This window comes from Spermophilus citellus, assembly GCF_964194105.1.
Source record: "Spermophilus citellus genome assembly, chromosome: 18".
Classification (NCBI taxonomy): domain Eukaryota; kingdom Metazoa; phylum Chordata; class Mammalia; order Rodentia; family Sciuridae; genus Spermophilus; species Spermophilus citellus.
The window spans coordinates 37,330,132-37,346,420 of NC_138200.1; the positions used below are offsets into that span (position 1 = coordinate 37,330,132).

Sequence of the window (16,289 nt, forward strand, 5' to 3'; positions counted from 1 at the left end):
GAGGGAAACGCACTAACGTCTGCTACAGAAGGCAGATGGTGGGAAGAGGCCGCGCAGCGGGAGCGCAGGGGACGCTGGCACCAGAGCAGCTGAGGTCTCCACGCCTGACCTCAGTTTCCCCACCTGCAAATCAGAGCCCCCTCCCTGATCGCTTCGAGGAAATACCGAGAGGAGGAAAGACACGGTACCGTTAGCGGGGGGGAGAGAATGTTCTACTGAGGGCAGCACCCCAAAAGGGTGTCGGTCCCCAAACGCCTCCCGATCACAGTCTCCGCACGGGTCCCCAGCCCCCGAGACCCCGGCAGAAGATCGCCGGGGCCATCAGGGCTCGCTGCGGCCCCTCCCGCCCGCGCCGCGCCCCGCCCCCGGCCCGCCGGCCCCGCCCCCGCCGCATCCCGCCTCGCCTTTGATGCGCCGCGCCTGGCCAATGGGCGCGCGGGGAGGCGCGGGGCCGCGGCGGCGGGCTGGGGGCTCGGCGCGCCCCGGCGTCAGTCGGGCCGCGGCGACGGCGGCAGGAGCGCGTCCCGGCGCCGCCTCGGGCTGCGATCGGCTCTGGGGCTGCTCCGGGAGAAGGGGAGCGAGGCGAGGCGCAGGGCCCGCGGGCCGCGCGCATGGCTTAGGGACGCCCCCGCCTGCCGCGCCCCCAGCATGGGGAAACTTCACTCCAAGCCGGGTCAGTGTCCCCGCCCGCGCGCCGGCCCCCTGGCCCCGGCGTCCTCCCCACCGCGGTCGCTAACTCTCTCCCTCTCCTTTCTTTCCGGCTCCCGCCGCCGCCGCCGCCGCCGCCGCCGCCGCGCGCGTTGTGCCTGCAGCCGCCGTGTGCAAGCGCAGGGAGAGCCCGGAAGGTAGGGGCGCGCGGGGCACCGACCCGGGGGATGGAAGGGGGAAGCATCGCGGACGGCTGCCAGACAGCCCAGCCCGCTGGATTTCATTACCAGGGCCACCCCAACCCCCAACGCCAGCGACCAGTCCCCCCAAACCGCTCCTAGAGCCATCTTCGGGCCCCCGCCTCTGTCCCGCCTACTCCCTCCCTGTGGTCCTGCTCTCCCACTTCTGACCCTAAAGCCCCACCCCTCCTGCGTCCCCGCCCTCTGGGCTCACAGCGCCCCTTCTTCAGACCCCCAAGTGCTCTAGCCCAGGATCCCGTCGCCCTCTTTCTGGCCCCCAGCCCCTTTCTTGGCTTCTGCGTCCACTGCTCCCCCTCTCCTGACCCTCAGCCCACTGCTGTCCTGGCCTTCTGATCCCCAACCCCCTCTTCCCCGGGTTCTGCCTTCCCTTGCCCCGGATTGGATCCTTGCTCTTGGGGTTTTGCTGAACCTGGTTCTCCTGATTCCCTGCGTGTCTCTTGGATCTTGCCCAAGCTCTTGAACCCCCAGCGGACCCCTCGGTGCCTTTACTCTCTGCCGCGCCCACTCCTTTTCCTACTCTCGGGGAACTTTCCGGCCGGTGGGGGGCCCAGACTCAGAGGCTTCGTGTCATCCCTGTCCCAGGTGACAGCTTCGCCGTGAGCGCTGCCTGGGCTCGGAAGGGCATCGAGGAGTGGATCGGGAGGCAGCGCTGCCCAGGTGGTGTCTCAGGACCCCGACAGCTGCGGTTGGCGGGCACCGTTGGTCGAGGCACCCGGGTACGGTCCCCACTCTGTCCTCTCCCCTCACCCCTTTCAGCCTCAGAGATGGGTCTTCACCCATCCCCACTTTTAGCACCCTCCTGGCACGGTGTCCAGGTCTGAAAATCCTGTTTCTGCGGTCCCCTGCCCCAGCAGCACAGCCCTGTGCCCCACGCTTTGGGGAACCTGAGAGGTCTGATGGGCCAGTCTCCTGCCCAGTTGGGGGCAGAGGGCTGCCAGGAGGCAGGTCCCGGGTGAGGAGGTGGTATAGGTCTAGTGGATGGGAAAGCTGGTCTGTGCTAGTGGGGTTTGAGGGCCTGCTTTGACTTCTACCTTGTTTCTGTGACCAGCATTCACAGGGGCGTTGCTAGGGGGAGGGGAGGCATTGGGACTATCTGGCTGGAGGGCAGGGCTGTGCTGACCCAGGGTCTTATGGCCACTTCCGAATGTGTCTTAGTGTCTGTGGCATTCATTAGTGCCATCTGCCATCTGAGTGGAGAGCTTGGGGGCCACTGGGACCCAGCGTCACCCTTAGTGAGGCTCACAGGGCGGGAAAGGCCTCACTCACTCTGCTGTAGCCTGGCACGCCCCCGTGCCTGCAGCCGGTGGGTCCAGGAGGTTGGAGTTGTTCCTGGAGGAGCAGTGATTGTGACAGGGGAATGAGTGAGTGCAGCCACAGCTCCTGGCCTGGGACTGGTGTTCACAGATGTCGTGTGAGCTCCAGAACTCTGCACGGGGCTTTCAGATGGTCTGCGTGGAACTCTCGCAAGCAGAGGATCAAAGGATGAATCAACTTTTTGATGTGACATTTAATTTTTTTTTTTTAAACTTGGAGGGGAACAGACTGAGTCTCGGGTCTGGTTAGTTCTTTGGTCTTGCCCATGGCTGGGGAGAGGCTGGTGGAGTCTTCAGATGTGTGTGTGTGTGCATTTGGGTGGTGGGACCTGGCAGTTAGATTGCAGGGGCTGATGTTGGGCGGGGGGCCTGTGCATGTGTGAAGTAGCCTCTGCGGGTGGAGGAGTTCTCCCCCCTCCCTGCTGCTTAGCTGGGGGCTTTCTCTCCTCCGTTTCTCCTCATCTGTTGACTGGGTTGGAATTGGAGCTGCTAGCCCCTAGCAGAGGTCAAAACTTGGTGGGTGGGGGGCACTGCAGTCGGGCCCTTGAACAACACAACTACAAACTGCTTTTTCTCCCACCATTTCTAGCGTTTGATCTACTTTTTAAATTTAAAGGCCAATGAAAACGATCCAGTTGAGCCATATGAACAAATGTATTTGCAGCCTAAGACAGAGGCCAACTGAGTGGATTTCCATTAATCAAGTTTTGGGTTTTTTTTTTCAGCCTGTTTATTTTTACAAACTATTCCTGCAGAATGACATTTATTTGCAGTCCCTTTTTTTTTCCCCTTCTTAACTGCCAGGCAGCTCTTGCTCCATGCTAGAGGGGAAACTTGAAATACAGCGAGGGCTTACTTCAATTGACTTTTATCTTCAAAGCCATAACAAATGTTACCCGCATGTTTTTGGTGGGTCTCCTTGGCATCCAGTCCGGGAGGATGAGAGGGAGGAGGAAAGAAGGAGAGGAAAACAAAAGTCTGTCGTTTTTAATTAAATAGTAGTGTTCCCAGCAAGAGGAATGCAAGCCAGTAAAGTTGCCATTGGGGGAAATGAGGGAGGGCCGGGAGGGGGCCCCAGCTTAAGTTTGTGGCTTTGGTGAAGTCACGGAATTTTGTTGCCTGGTTTCTTCCCCCCAGCTGAGGACAGTATGGGATGCTGCTTGCTCCTCTCCCTTCGTCCCTCACCCCCTCTCTCAGAGAAATGCTGTGGGGTCATTAATATTTGTTCAAAGTGCTTCTAAAGATGTGAGGCATAGAGCCATCAGTGGGACATGTGGTGGGTGGGCTCAGCCGCTGGAGATGTTAAGGGGGGGGGCGCTGACTCCCTGGGAGTTGTTCTTAGTGACTGGGATTTGGATTTCTGGGTTCTCACCTGCCTTGGTCCAAGATGGCCCAGCTTCTGAATCTGCAGAGGTGGGGCTGGTGAGTCCCCGTGGGAGATGGTCAGGGCACCGTCCAAGGTGTGGAGCAGCCGTGTGTGTGTGTGTGTGTGTGTGTGTGTGTGTGTGTGTGTGTGAGGTGTCTGACATAATTTCAGGTGGCACCTGAGGGAATGTTTTTAGTCTTAATAGTTACTCCCCCCCTTATTTTTTTAAATCAGAAAAGATAGCTAGGTCATCGAACATGATATCACAGGGTATTATTATTGCTTAGGATGAAGCCAAGTTAAAAGCGATAGTCTAACTTAAAGTTGATTCAGAGAGAAATACTGAGTGCAAGTGGTCAAAATTATGAATGTGAGGATGGGATGCCCAAAGTTTGGGGAATGCTGAGATTCTGCACAGGGCACCCGGGGGCACCTCAGTCCTGCTTCATTTCTCTGTCCCCACCAGCGCGGAAGGGGTGGCTGGCAGGTTCCTCTGTGATGTCACCAGGATGTAGGAGGGTGTGTGCTCCAAAGTCTGCTGGCTTCCAGGTCTGGCAGCGGTCCTCAGCCTGCCCCAGGTCTGTCTTGAGGATGACTTCTGTCTGCACTCCTTCATCTGGCATGTCACCAAAGTGGCTGGGGACACATGAGTGGCTTATCCAACTAGCATTCTTATTATTGCAATGATAGCTACTATTTATTAAGTGCCTGTGTGTGTGTCAAGCTTTGCTTACATTATCTTAATCTCCCGTAACCCTCTGGAGCTCCCAGCCAGCTGGTGTGCCCTCTCTTCTGCTGTACTTTCTAGGAGAAAGGAAGTCATGTGTGGTGAAGCCCCGTACAGAGCATCCACTGCGAGGGCGCTCATTTGACTCATTCCTCGGAAGGGGGCTCGCCCGCCAGCTGCCAAGCACTGTGAGCCGAGCCGAGCTGGTGGAGGGGCTTGCAGAAGCAGAAGGGGCCCTCGTCCTGCTTCCTCCTCCCTGATGGGGTCTAAGGAGCTTGGCCAGTGTTTGGGGTGGGTCTGAGTTACACACAGGGCCCCGCTGTGTGAGGGGGTGACCATTTTGGCACTAAATTTAGCCTTCCTTCCTAAGTACAGAAATAACGAGGCCCCGCTGTGCCACAAGAGCTTGTCACCTTGTGCAAGCCATTTTGCCTTTGGATACCTTAATTAGCTCATCTGCAAAATGGGTGCAGTGATATCCTCATCCCTGGCAGAGTCAGGGCAGATAACTCCTTCAAAAGAGTAGAATCTTGGAATTCTCTGGAATGCTGAGGTATCTGTAGAGGGGAGACGGGAGCCCACAAATAGGGACTCTGGAACCAGAGTTCTGTTCCCCGCTTTCCTGTTCTTCCACAACAGGCTCAGTTGCAGGGAAACAGATTAAGGCCTAGGTTCTGCCCTTTGCATGGGCACATGATGAAGTCCAAGGGAATATGAGCTCACAGGAGAAACATAATGAGAAATGGGAGGCAGGTAAATGCTCTGAAAGAAGAACAATAGACCGAGCCATGTACATGCCAGAGGACCCTGGGCTAAGCAGAATGAGAAAGCAGAAGAAGTAGAATCATCTCCAGGAGGTAACGGAGTGCTTTGGAACACGAAGTAGCAGCAGGCAGTTACAGAAGAAACCAATCAGAAACCCTGGGTGTGGGACCTGCAGTGGGGGGACAGCAGAGCTTCACAGGTGGATGGACTAGCAGGGCGGATGCAGGTAGGAGGCCAACTTGGAGAAACAACTTTGGTGCCTCTCTGCTGCTCACGTGGCGTGTACACACGTGCATATGTGAATGTGCACAGCCAGATTTAAAACACACCCCCCCACCAGCTTGACCCTTTTGTTCTTTTATAGCAGAGCTGCCTGGAGAAATAGGCCGTGAGCTGCGGGGCAGGCGGGCCCTCCTCTAGATCAAAGGCGGCTGCCAGGCGGTTGGGTAATTTGATTAGGGGGTACCTAGTGCATTTTGATATTTGGGGAAGATTAGGAGGGTGCAGGCCTGGTTGGAGCCCCGGGGGACATGTGGGGCTGGGTGATGAGATTGGAGGCTGGCCCAGCTGCTGCCCGAATGCTGGATTCCAGGGGAATTACCCTTGAATGGTACCAGTTGGCACAATTAAAAGGTCCCAAGTCCTCACCATATGGAAAGTGTTAGTCCTCCTTACGTGGTTTCAAAGCTATGTGCCGGGAGGTGGACTTGACATTTGAGGTAGAGCATAAATTAAATATTTGGTGTTTCAGAATTAAAAGATGATTTGCTCCAAGGCTTGTGGAGGACTCGGGGCGCAGCCATTTGAGCCCCACTCGCTGGCATCTTTGAGTTCCCCCAGGGAGGGTCTCCTCTGCCCATGGGCACCGAGGGCCGACTTCACTGCCCAGCCTGGATGATGTCTGTCCCTGTCCCCTGGGGAATGGACAGGAGAGTCTGGGAAGACCCCCGCTGGATGAAGAGCCAGGTGGGGCTTTGGTTTCCTCTAGGTCTGGGCCCGTCAGAGTGTCTGACTGGTGGGCAAGGGTGTCCTCTTCGGGAGGCTGTCCTGCCTCTCTGTGATGTGGTCTCTGGTAGGGACTCCAAGGACGGTCTTGTCCTCCCTCCGAGACTTTTCTTCCTTGAGAAGGAGGCTGGGTCCCCCTGAGCCCGGGCACATGCGCATTCCATTTCCTAGAAGTCAGGAATGCACCTCTGCTTTCACATTTTGGAGGAAACGCAGGGAAAATCAAATCCAAGAGGCACCCACGGCGTGACCTGCCAGGACCTAGGACTTGGGGGTGTTTTCCTTCCGCTCACCCAGTGGAGCCCTCAGAACGAGGAGGGAAGGTGGGGTGGTCAGGAGTGTTCCTGTTTGTGCTGAAAAGCTCAGACACCCTCTCGGGGACCACACTGTCCCCTGGCCTGATTCAAACACCAAGACGAATCTGGCAGCACCAAGAGGAGTCACTGAATGAAATCTCCTCCCCACGATATCCCTGCCCCAGCACAGAGTAGGCCCACAGACGGATGGGCGGGATGAAAGATCAGATGATTGGTGCCCTTGCTGTCCCCTTCCCAGCCAGCGTCTCCTCTTTGTTCCAAGTTCATCCTGTCCGGGGTGGAAGAGAAGAACCAGGCTTTTCTTTCAGGTGCTGAGCTTAGTTGATGAATGAGGGAATTGCAAATTAAAAAAAATGAGTGACAGTTCATTACTGATGATAATCAACTGAGGTAGGCACTGGAGATACAGTGGAGAGTAAAAGAGACCCGCCCCTTGTCCTCCTGTGGCTTCCAATCTTCCGGGAGACCAAGAAGCAGCAAGTAGACAGGTGTGACTACGTGGTGGCCTGAAAGTCAGCGAGGGAAGACGTGTTGGGGGAGGGGATGTGTTCCTCCTGGGAAGGGCTGCTGGAGACCCCCACCCATTGTTGTCTTTGGAAGGTGGGCTGGCTGGGTCGCTGGGACTGGATGATTGTGCAGGGACTTGTCTGTGCAGCCCTTGGGGACGGGGAGTCTTTCCTGGTCCTTATTCTTTCCAGAAGGCCTTGACCTCCAAACAGGTGTGTGGGGTAGAGGAGGGTGGGCCCTCTGCACCTCCAGCTGCCAGCGCACTCCTTGAAGTTGATTCATGGGTAGCATCATGTAGGAGGACCGGGGACGTGACCCAGCTGTTTGAATGGGTGGGTGGCCCCTGGAGCCCTGTTGGAGGAGGAAGTCAGCTCTGAGGCCAGGAAGCTCAGCTTTGGTGGGCTCGGGGGACTGAGGGCTGAGATTGGCTGCTGAAAGGCACAGAGAGGTACTTCAAGGCACAAGGGACAAGAGACAGTGACAGCCAACCCCAGAGGGAGCCCTAACTTGCCCAGAGCTGCAGTGAGCTGGGGGAAGAGGCTCCCTTGCCTGGGTCAGCAGAGCCGTCCAGTCGAGGGGTGGGCAAAGTGACCTTGAGGCACAAGGGCCTATGCAGTGATGAGCCAGGAGCCCAGAACCTTCCAGCTCAGGGGCCCGGCAGCCTCACCAACAGGCTGTGGATGGATCCCTGCTGTGTTTTGGTTTAGAAACTTTTTGGAATTTTTAGGTCTCTAGTTGGATTCCAAAACAGGCGCTTCCAGTGGCTGCCCCCCGACTTCCCTTTCTCTCTCTCTCTCTCTCTCTCTCATGTCTTTTGTAGCTCCTGCCTCTCCCAGACAGTCTTCCTCTTCCTCTTGCCCTGGCTCCCCCTCCCTTCTCCTCTCTTCTCTCTCCCTCTCTCTGAGGGAGAACTGAGGCAGGAGCCCAGAATACCCTGGAAGATTTGCCAGCGGGAGCTGAAGGCCTCACTGTTGACTCTGGAAGGAGGGCTTTGATGTCACCCTGCTCCGTTTATCCTGGGAAGCTGCCTGCTTCTTTATGGCTTTAGACTCTCCGCAGGAAGAATGGCCCAGGGGCCTGGAGGAGAGGCCCGCTCACTCCCCAAAGGGCAGCCCAGTGACGGACGCTCAGCCCCTGCCAAGCCCAGGTGGGGTGGGGAGCCTTCTCTAAACATGCACTTCTAGAGGCATAAGTGACTCTTTGATAGCTTACTGGGCAAGCAGAAGGGACTGTTTATCCGTGTGGGCACCAGTCACGAGGCTCAGGGAGGAAAGCCTCCAGTCAGGCCATTGAAGTCATCCTTTGCCCCAGAACTGGGGCATGCACGAGCTCTGGCCAGCCAGCCCACTCTGCCTACCAGGGCGGATCCCTGGCGTGTTGGTCTGAGGCCTCTGAGGAATTCGTCTGGGCTTTGCTTCCCTTCTTGGTGAGCCACATTGGCCGTGGTGCATATGGGTGGTCTTGTGTGTGGCTGATGCCTTTCAGAGGGCCTCAGGGTACCAGGTGGCTTCACAGTGGTGTGACATCAGCTGAAGGGCCCCTTTCCCCCTGGGCCTTGGATTCTTCCGCTGAGGAGCAAGAACAATCATTCTAACTTCTTGACTCTCTTTTGAATGCGTCCTGTCCCGTCACTCATGCAGTGTGATAGATGCACATGAGTGACAGATGTCGCACGTCCCAGTTACACCTGCCCTGTCAACAGAGGGCAGGCCTTGTTTTCGTGGGACTTAGAATCTAGTAGGAAAAGAGACATATTAAAGAACAAATCATACAATTGAAGTGGTGATCTGTGTCTCAAAAAACTAGTGGGTGCTTTTTGAGGGGCCAGACCTCATGGCTGGGGCGTGGTTATTCATTTCACAAATAGACGTTTGCCTTCTGTTTGCCAAATGCTGTGCACAGGATGTTGTGGGAATTATAAGGAATGGGACATGATTCTTGCCTCGAAGAACTTAGTGTTTAGTGGAACTAAACTCTTATTGTTGCCTCTCATCTCTTTTTCTTCTCCTATTGCATGGGTTAGAGTCTCCAGTGCTGTTTAAAAACCATTAAGTACGGTGTTTGTTGTTTATATAGTTAAGAAAACATTCTTCCGCTGCTGGCTTGCAAAGATATGTAGTTTCAGGAATAATTATTGGCTTTTATCAAGAACTATTGGGACATTGATGGAGCAGGTCATTCTTTGCCATTATGATGTAGAATTCATATGCCTGGTTCCCATTGCTGGATTTCCTAGTGTCCAACGTTTTCTCCCTCCTGAACTGAACCTCTCTTTGTCATGAGAGATTCCATGACGGACTGTGGCGTGGGTTGCATCCATATCCATAGGTTCTATGTCCACAGACTCAACCAACCCAAGTCAGAAGATGTTTGAAAAAAAAAATTGCATCCGTACTGAACATGGACAGACTTTTTTCCTTGCCATTATTCCCCAAACAGTGTAGCTCGATTATTCACACAGCATTTACATTGTATCAGGGATTATATGTAACGTAGACAGGATTTAAGGCACACAGAAGGAGGAGAGTAGGTTTTATGCAAACACTACACCTTGTTCTATCAGGGCCTTGAGCATCTGTGGATTTGGGGATCCACGGGGCTCCTGGAACCTGTCCTGTGGATACCAAGGGACGACTGTACTTTTTAAAAATGTCTGATACGCAGGAATTTTGCTTTGGATCTGGGTATGGATATTCGGTTGGCTCATGGTTTGGGAAGAGGGGTACTGAGTGATGAAAGTGACATTGAGGGAAGCCTAGGGTCACAAGGCTCTGGGTCTAGAGCAGGCAGAGTCTACGCCCTGGGGTGCGAGGTGGTCTTGGAGGAGATGTTGCAGCTGAGATCCAGAGGTGGGGGAGGGGCACTGTCTGTTTGGCAGGTGGAGTGGGCTCCATGTGTGGGCAGCCCTGTAGCCAGGAGGGCAGACTGAGGGGCTGACTGCGGGTCTGTTGGCTGAAGAGGGGTCATGGGTGGGCCTGGAGGCCTCCCCAGCCACATCGCGGGCCTTGGTCTTTGTGTAGAAGGGAGCGAGGTAGGCAGCAGGCTCTGAGGGCGAGGCCGGGGGGTCGAGGTGAGCCATGCCGCTGTTTGGGGGAGGAGGAATGTGGAGACGGGTTCTCAGTCGTAAAAATACTCGGGCGGATAAAGAGGAATCAAGTGACAGACTGTCTTCTCTGGGCTCAGCGAGATTCCAGAGTGTCTGTTTTGGGCTGGCACCACACTGGCTCTCTGGAGGCCATCAGGGGACCCTAGAGGAAGACCCAGACAGGCAGGTGGAGGGCCAGAAGAATTAGCAGAGACCCCTGGGTTAGAGAGCAGGGGCTGGGAGCCAGCCTCCGAGGCCCGGTGCTGGCCTGGTGCCAGACCTCAGGGTCAGCTCGGGGTGCTGGTGGGAATGGCCACTCTGCTCCCAGAGGTGTGAGCAGGGACGGGGAGCCCTCAGGGGGTGTGGAGGCACCGAGGCCGAGCAACAGTGAGAGGTGGTTACTGGTCCTGGATCAGGAAGAACCGGCGGGGATGGGGCTGTGACTGGTCTTTGTAGGAGCTGCTGCTGCGAAGCAGGCGACAGGGGGAACAGGCAGAGGTCAGAGGCATGGAGGAGGAACTGGGCCAGAGCCACGTGCAGAGGTGGTGACGGAGTGGGCAAGAGACACCCCAGCTTCTCCTCTCCCCACCTCCCTGTTCTTGCCAGGGCTTCCCATGTGCGGAATCCAGACGCTAACAGGCAAGAAAGGCCCAGGAAACGGGTGCCCAGGGATTGGCTTCCTGGGGCCCAGAGCTGCGAGGAGAAGGGGAGGGAATGATGGGGTGCAGCTGGCCATAGAATCATCACCTCTGGGCCTCAGTGTCTGCATCTGGAGAGTGGGGTGGTGGTATCACTTGCTTCCTCTGGTGGCTGCGAGGTCCCCCGCTGTAAAGTGACCTGGCACACAGTCAGCACTCAGTACACGTTAGCTATTAAAGTTGTAAAGCCACAAGACACACCCGGGCTGTGATGATTTGAGAGGACCTTTCTTTTGGTTTTTCAATTGGGAGGACTTTTGAAGAAAGTGACATGTGAATAGGGCTTTGAAGGACGATAAGGCAGATTAGGGACCTCCAGGGACCAGAAAGGTCCTGTGAGTGAATGCAGCAGGCTGGGAGGGGGGGGACATCTGGGAGGAGTGGGGAGTGGGGTGCCCGTGGAACACATGCCCTGCCTCAAGGGGGCAGTGCTACTTAACCCCACCCAGCTGCTGTCACCTGAGGATGTGGCCCTGGCAGTGCGACCCTCTCTGATCATCAAGGGAATCCACCTCTCTGGATTTTTATGTAAAACCTTGCTAGTTTAAAAAAGTGTTCAACTCATTAATTTTTTAGACAGTGCTTGCTTTGGGAGATCCGGAAGCTGGCTTTGACCCGTGGTGCCCTGGCTTGTGGTCGCTGGTCTGGACCTGGAAGGTTGTGACGGGGTGATGGTGGGTGTCACGCTCTACCCCGGGGGCTCCTGTGGATGACGCCTGTGGTGTGTGGATGAGGAACGGGCTCGCTGAGGGCCAGCCACTGGGCCAGCCAGGGAGAGCAGGACTCAGGCTACAGCTGGAACCAAGGGTTCAGCCTCGGCAGAGGCTCGGAGCTGGGAAATGGACAGTGGGTTTCGGTGTGGAGGAGAGCAAGATGGGGGCTGGGGCGGGGGGGGGTGGACAGTGAAGGTGTGGTGGGAGCTGATTTCTGCTGAGGAGCAGCGTGTGCACAGAGAAGGGCCAGAGGGGGCTGACAGCTTGCAGCTTCAGACTTCCTGGGCCAGGCTCCAGGTGCCTGTCTTCCTGTGGGGTGGACATGGGCCAAGTGGACTGAGGCCCTGGTCATCGTGGAACGGGTGGCGGATAGTGAGTTCATGAACGTGAGTTCACTGCCGCAGCTTGGAAAATAAAGCAGATCCAACCCTCCTGCAGCTTTCTGGTAAGATGGGCTAGGGGTCACCCCCAAGGGTGCTCAGTGCGTGACCCCGTGGGCCATGAGATGCAGGGGAGGACAGTGTGGACGGAGAGGAAGGGCGGATTCCACTTTGGATTGGGGAGTGACAGTGGAGTTGTGGAGACCCCAAGAATAAATAGGGGAGAGCCCGGCGGTGACAGGATTGGTAAAAGCCCTCTAGGTCAAGGGCGTGGAGGTACAGAAACAGGGCCGCTCGAGGGCTGCCGAGAAAGCATCCAGCCCACGCTTGGTGTCTGTCACCTCCGAGATGTCAGGGCAGGACTCTGGGCTCTAGCTCAGGGTAGGTGGCACCTGTTGGCCCTGAAGGCTACTGGAGCCCTACTGGCCGCCAGCCCCCGAGACTCCAGATGCTCCCCTTTCTGGATGGGTTGGGAGGCGGGGTGAGGGCTCTTGGTCAGAAGAGCTAGTGGCACCTTGGAGCTAGTTGGTTGGCCTCCTGTGAGCTCTGAAGCCTCCTTACCTTGAATCTGGAGCTGGTCTCTGGTGAGAGTGGGGGCAGAGCATGAAGGTTAGAGAACGATCCCGTCTACACCTGGGCAAGGCCAGAGCCTCCCTGGGCTCCAGCCCAGAACAGTTTTCTAAAGTGGCTTCGTGGGCTGCTGGGCCTCCCTCAGAGCCTCCGCGGTGGGGGTTCAGGGGTGTGGGTTAGGGCTGCATCGATCCCTCCACACCTGGCTTCCAGGGGGTGACTTGTTAGAGGTGGTTTTTGACCTTGAATTTGTTGTTTGACCTTTGTCTCCCCAGCGATCTAGACAGACTGCGAAAGCAAAGAGATGGTTTAAGAAAATAACAATAAGCCAGGGACAGAGCTGCTGTCTCAGTGGGCGCTGGGGCCTTCTTTTCTTGGGGCTTTTTTCTTCTTGCTCCTTTGCCCTGGGAAGTTCAAAGAAGCTCACCGGCCGGCTGGGCTCTGGGCACGCGCCTCCTTCCTGGCTGCTCTGTGGCTACAGCTCCTGGGTTTATTAACCGTTGCCTGTGCGCACAGCCCTGTGTAGAACCATCCCCAAGACGCAGGTGGTCACAAGATGGCCATTTGTTTGTTTGCGGAGTCTCTGCCCCTGTGTGGCCCTGAGCCCCGTGGCCAGCTTCACAGCGCCCTTGTGAGGTTGGTGTTACCATCTTGCCCACGGGGACACGGAGGCTTGAAGAAGTCCACTACCTTGCCCAAGGTCACTCGACTTGGGAGTGAAATCTTGCTCCAGCAAGATCCACATTCCACTCCGTGGATTTTAGAGCCATCTGACGTTAGTGTCGACTCGCTTTTCAGTTTTCAAGCCATCACCCCGTTATGGCTCATGAAATCAGCTGAGTGATGGAAAATGAAATGGGAAACAATACAAAATGAGCAGTCCGCACACACAGTCATGGAACCGGGCTCTGAGATGAAACTCGATTCACTGCTTCTGCGGGTGCAGCTCGGAGTGGTGGGCCTCGTCCTCCAGGGTGTCGCAGAGCCCAGCGGCTCACCGCCCATTTCTTCCTCTTTCTCGGTTCTTGTGAATTCAAAGAATGAAATCCACAGACCAGGAGGAGTGAGTGCGAGAGTGGGATTTACTGAAGAATAGAAACAGGAGAAGAAGCTTCTAGCACAAGAGGGAACAGGACAACAGGGTTTCTCCTGAGAGTGTGCTGTTCCAAGGGCTTATAGGGCACTTGGCTCATTGATAGTGGTCCAAACTTAGGCCGATTAGGTACTTTGAAAAAAGTAGCCATGCTATTGGTCCAAATTTATGCTAATTAGGGTTTGGAAACATTCTGACACTGTCATTGGTCAGTGCTTCAGTCCAGGCTTTCATTCAGGTCTGCCCCACTTCCGGCTTCTTGCCACAGGTCAGGAAGCAGGAGGCTGAGGCCTGTTGGATGGGGTTGCGTAGAGTGGGCTTCTGCAGCAGGCGTCCATACCGTGCCCAGGCCCTGGCCGCCCAGGCCTAGCTCACCAGGGTGGCACGTTCTACGGGGCCATGCTTGCTGCCCACGCTCCAACCCACTCACCCTGCTGTCTGCTACCCCTTGTTGGCAGGGACGGGTACAATGGGGAGCTGTGTTGGTGAGAATAAATATTGTTTCGTGTGATTTTTTTTGTGTTGGTTTAAATACATATACATTTAGACGTCAGACCATATATACAAAAGCCCATTATAAAACGTAATTCTTACTGTAGGTCATGCTCACAGTGTTAGAAAAACACTGGTGTTTGGTCACTGGTGCAGGCTCTGAGCCCGAATGCCTCATTTCAAGCCTTAACTTTACTTCTCACTTGCTGTGTGACCTTAGACAAGTTTCCTGACCTCTCTGTGCCTCCATTTTCTTTCTTGGCTTCAGGGCCTTTGGGCTATTTTGGGGGAGGGTCAGAGTAGACTGCTGTGGGTTAGTTCTTGCTGACCTTCCCCTTTGGCTTTGGGGTGAAGAGAGTGAGGAGGCCCTTGGTGGTCCTCCCGGCCTCATACCTGAGAAACTATTGTCAGAGCATAAACAGTGGCAGCACCATCTCAGGAGGAAGACGTGGCTGGATCTTTGGGGCCTGGGTGGCCCGAGAGTGGCCTAGCTTAGCTGTCAGGGCCTCCCCTGGCCTTTGGTTTCTTCTCTCAGATCCATGCTAGAGAACAGGGGCGTGCTTTCCGTTTCCATGGAAAAAAGTCTGAAATGGAGCGACTGAACCATTTTATGATTTTCTTCAGATGATGCCCCTGGGTAGAATTTGGCTGGCAGCCGGCCTGTGGCTCCGGGGCCTGGTCGAGGTGGTCAGCCCCCACAGCTGCACTTGGCGATGTGTCTGCAGCCTGGCACCCCTCAAGGCCTGCACGGCCTCATCTCACGGCCCGTGGGCTTCCCCGGAGCACCGTGGTCTCCGATGGTCAGACTTTCATGGTGGCCACAGCTTCCCCCAGAGAGCAGCAGCGGAGCCGGCAGGCTGCTAAAGGATCGGCCTGGAATTGACACCACCAGATTCCCTCCGGCAGAGCAAGACCCAAGTCCAGCCCAGATCAGGGGAAGGGACCACGCAGGGGTGCTGGGCAGGGGGGTTCACTTGGGGCACCATTGTGGTCTGTCAGAGGGGGTGTTGTCGGAGAAAGGACCGGAAGGAGAGGTGGCCAGTGGGTTTGGTGGCACTGGATGGTGGTCCCAGTGGGTCCAACAGGAGCGGTCCTGGTGAGTGACAGCAGAGGTGCGATTACAGTGGGTGTGAAGGGACTGAGAAACACTGGCACGGGAACAGCGGCACAGAGTTTTGGGGGCGCTGGTGGTGGTAGTATTCTGAAGAATGAAAAATGGGTGACAGCTAAAATCTCCATGTATGAGGGGATGCGTGAAGGCATGGCCGTTGACGGATCTCTGCAAGGGGGCAGAGCAGGGCGCCAGGGTCTTGTGGGCATGTGGCAGGGAGGCCGGGGCACCTGCAGACAGGCAGAGTGTCACAGTGCGTCCACTCTCTGTACCTTCGGCCTCTGCATCTGTGAGGCCGACCAACTAATCTAAAATAAATCAATAAACCATAGGCCCAGTGTGGTGGCACACACCTGTCGTCCTGAGGCAGGCTGAGGCAGGAGGACTGCAAGTTCAAAGCCAGCCCCAGCAATTTAGCAAGGCCCTAAGCAACTCAGCAAGACCCTGTCTTCAAATAAATAAATGGGGATGTGGCTCACTGGTTAAGCACCCCTGCGTTCAATCCCTGGTACAAAAAAAGGAACCCCTACAGACGTTTTGATCTTGTCGTCATTCCCTAAGCAATACAGTGCAGTGACCGTTTGCGTGTGCGAGGCATTATGTGTAGAGATGATTCAAAAGGCACCAGGTTCCATGCAAATTCAGTGTCACTTTATTTAAGGGTCTTGGGCCTTGGTGAGTCTGGGTACCCTGGGGGGGGGGGGATCTGGAGCCGAGGGACAGCGGTATACAGACGTCTCGGCAGGTCTGTGTCTGGGTGTTTGCAGGTGCGTGGAGAAGGATCTGTCAAAGACTGAGGAGTGCAGAACTCCCTCTTTCATATTCTCCATTTCCACATTGTGTGACTTTTGAAGAAAGGAGCAGGTACTACTTTTTGTGTCTTTCAAAGCCGTTGTGTTCACAGTGAGAATGAGGGATGGGGAGAGAGCCACAGGTGCGGGCAGTGTGTGGGGCTGTTCACAGGGGGTGGGGAGAAGACAGAGGACGACCTGTTCTGACCCTCGTGGGTGTGGTTTCAGAGGTGGAGACCGGTCTCCCGACTTGCCACCTTCTGGATCCAGACCTCCCTGTAGGGGCACAGCCTTGGTAATGGGTGGCCTAGGGAGAAGCTCAGTTGTCCTTCTGCCTTCCCGTCCCCTGGCAGTGTCTGCCTAAGCCTTGTGGGTGCTTGACCCTCACTGCCAGTTCTTGAGAGCTGCCTGACAATATGGAGAGCTGTCTCTGTAACGGGCCACCAGG

The 16,289-nt window shown here is 55.9% G+C and overlaps 1 protein-coding gene across 1 annotated transcript in view; it reads left to right on the top strand.

The window, feature by feature from the left end:
- The first annotated feature begins 516 nt into the window (after nt 1-516).
- NKD1 (NKD inhibitor of WNT signaling pathway 1) overlaps nt 517-16,289 on the top strand; it is an 88,903-nt gene continuing 73,130 nt past the window's right edge. The window contains exons 1-3 of the mRNA XM_081273520.1: nt 517-673; nt 813-845; nt 1,491-1,624. Of these exons, the coding sequence (XP_081129646.1) occupies nt 649-673; nt 813-845; nt 1,491-1,624 (192 nt within the window). The 5' untranslated portion in view covers nt 517-648. The remainder of the gene's footprint in view (nt 674-812; nt 846-1,490; nt 1,625-16,289) is intronic.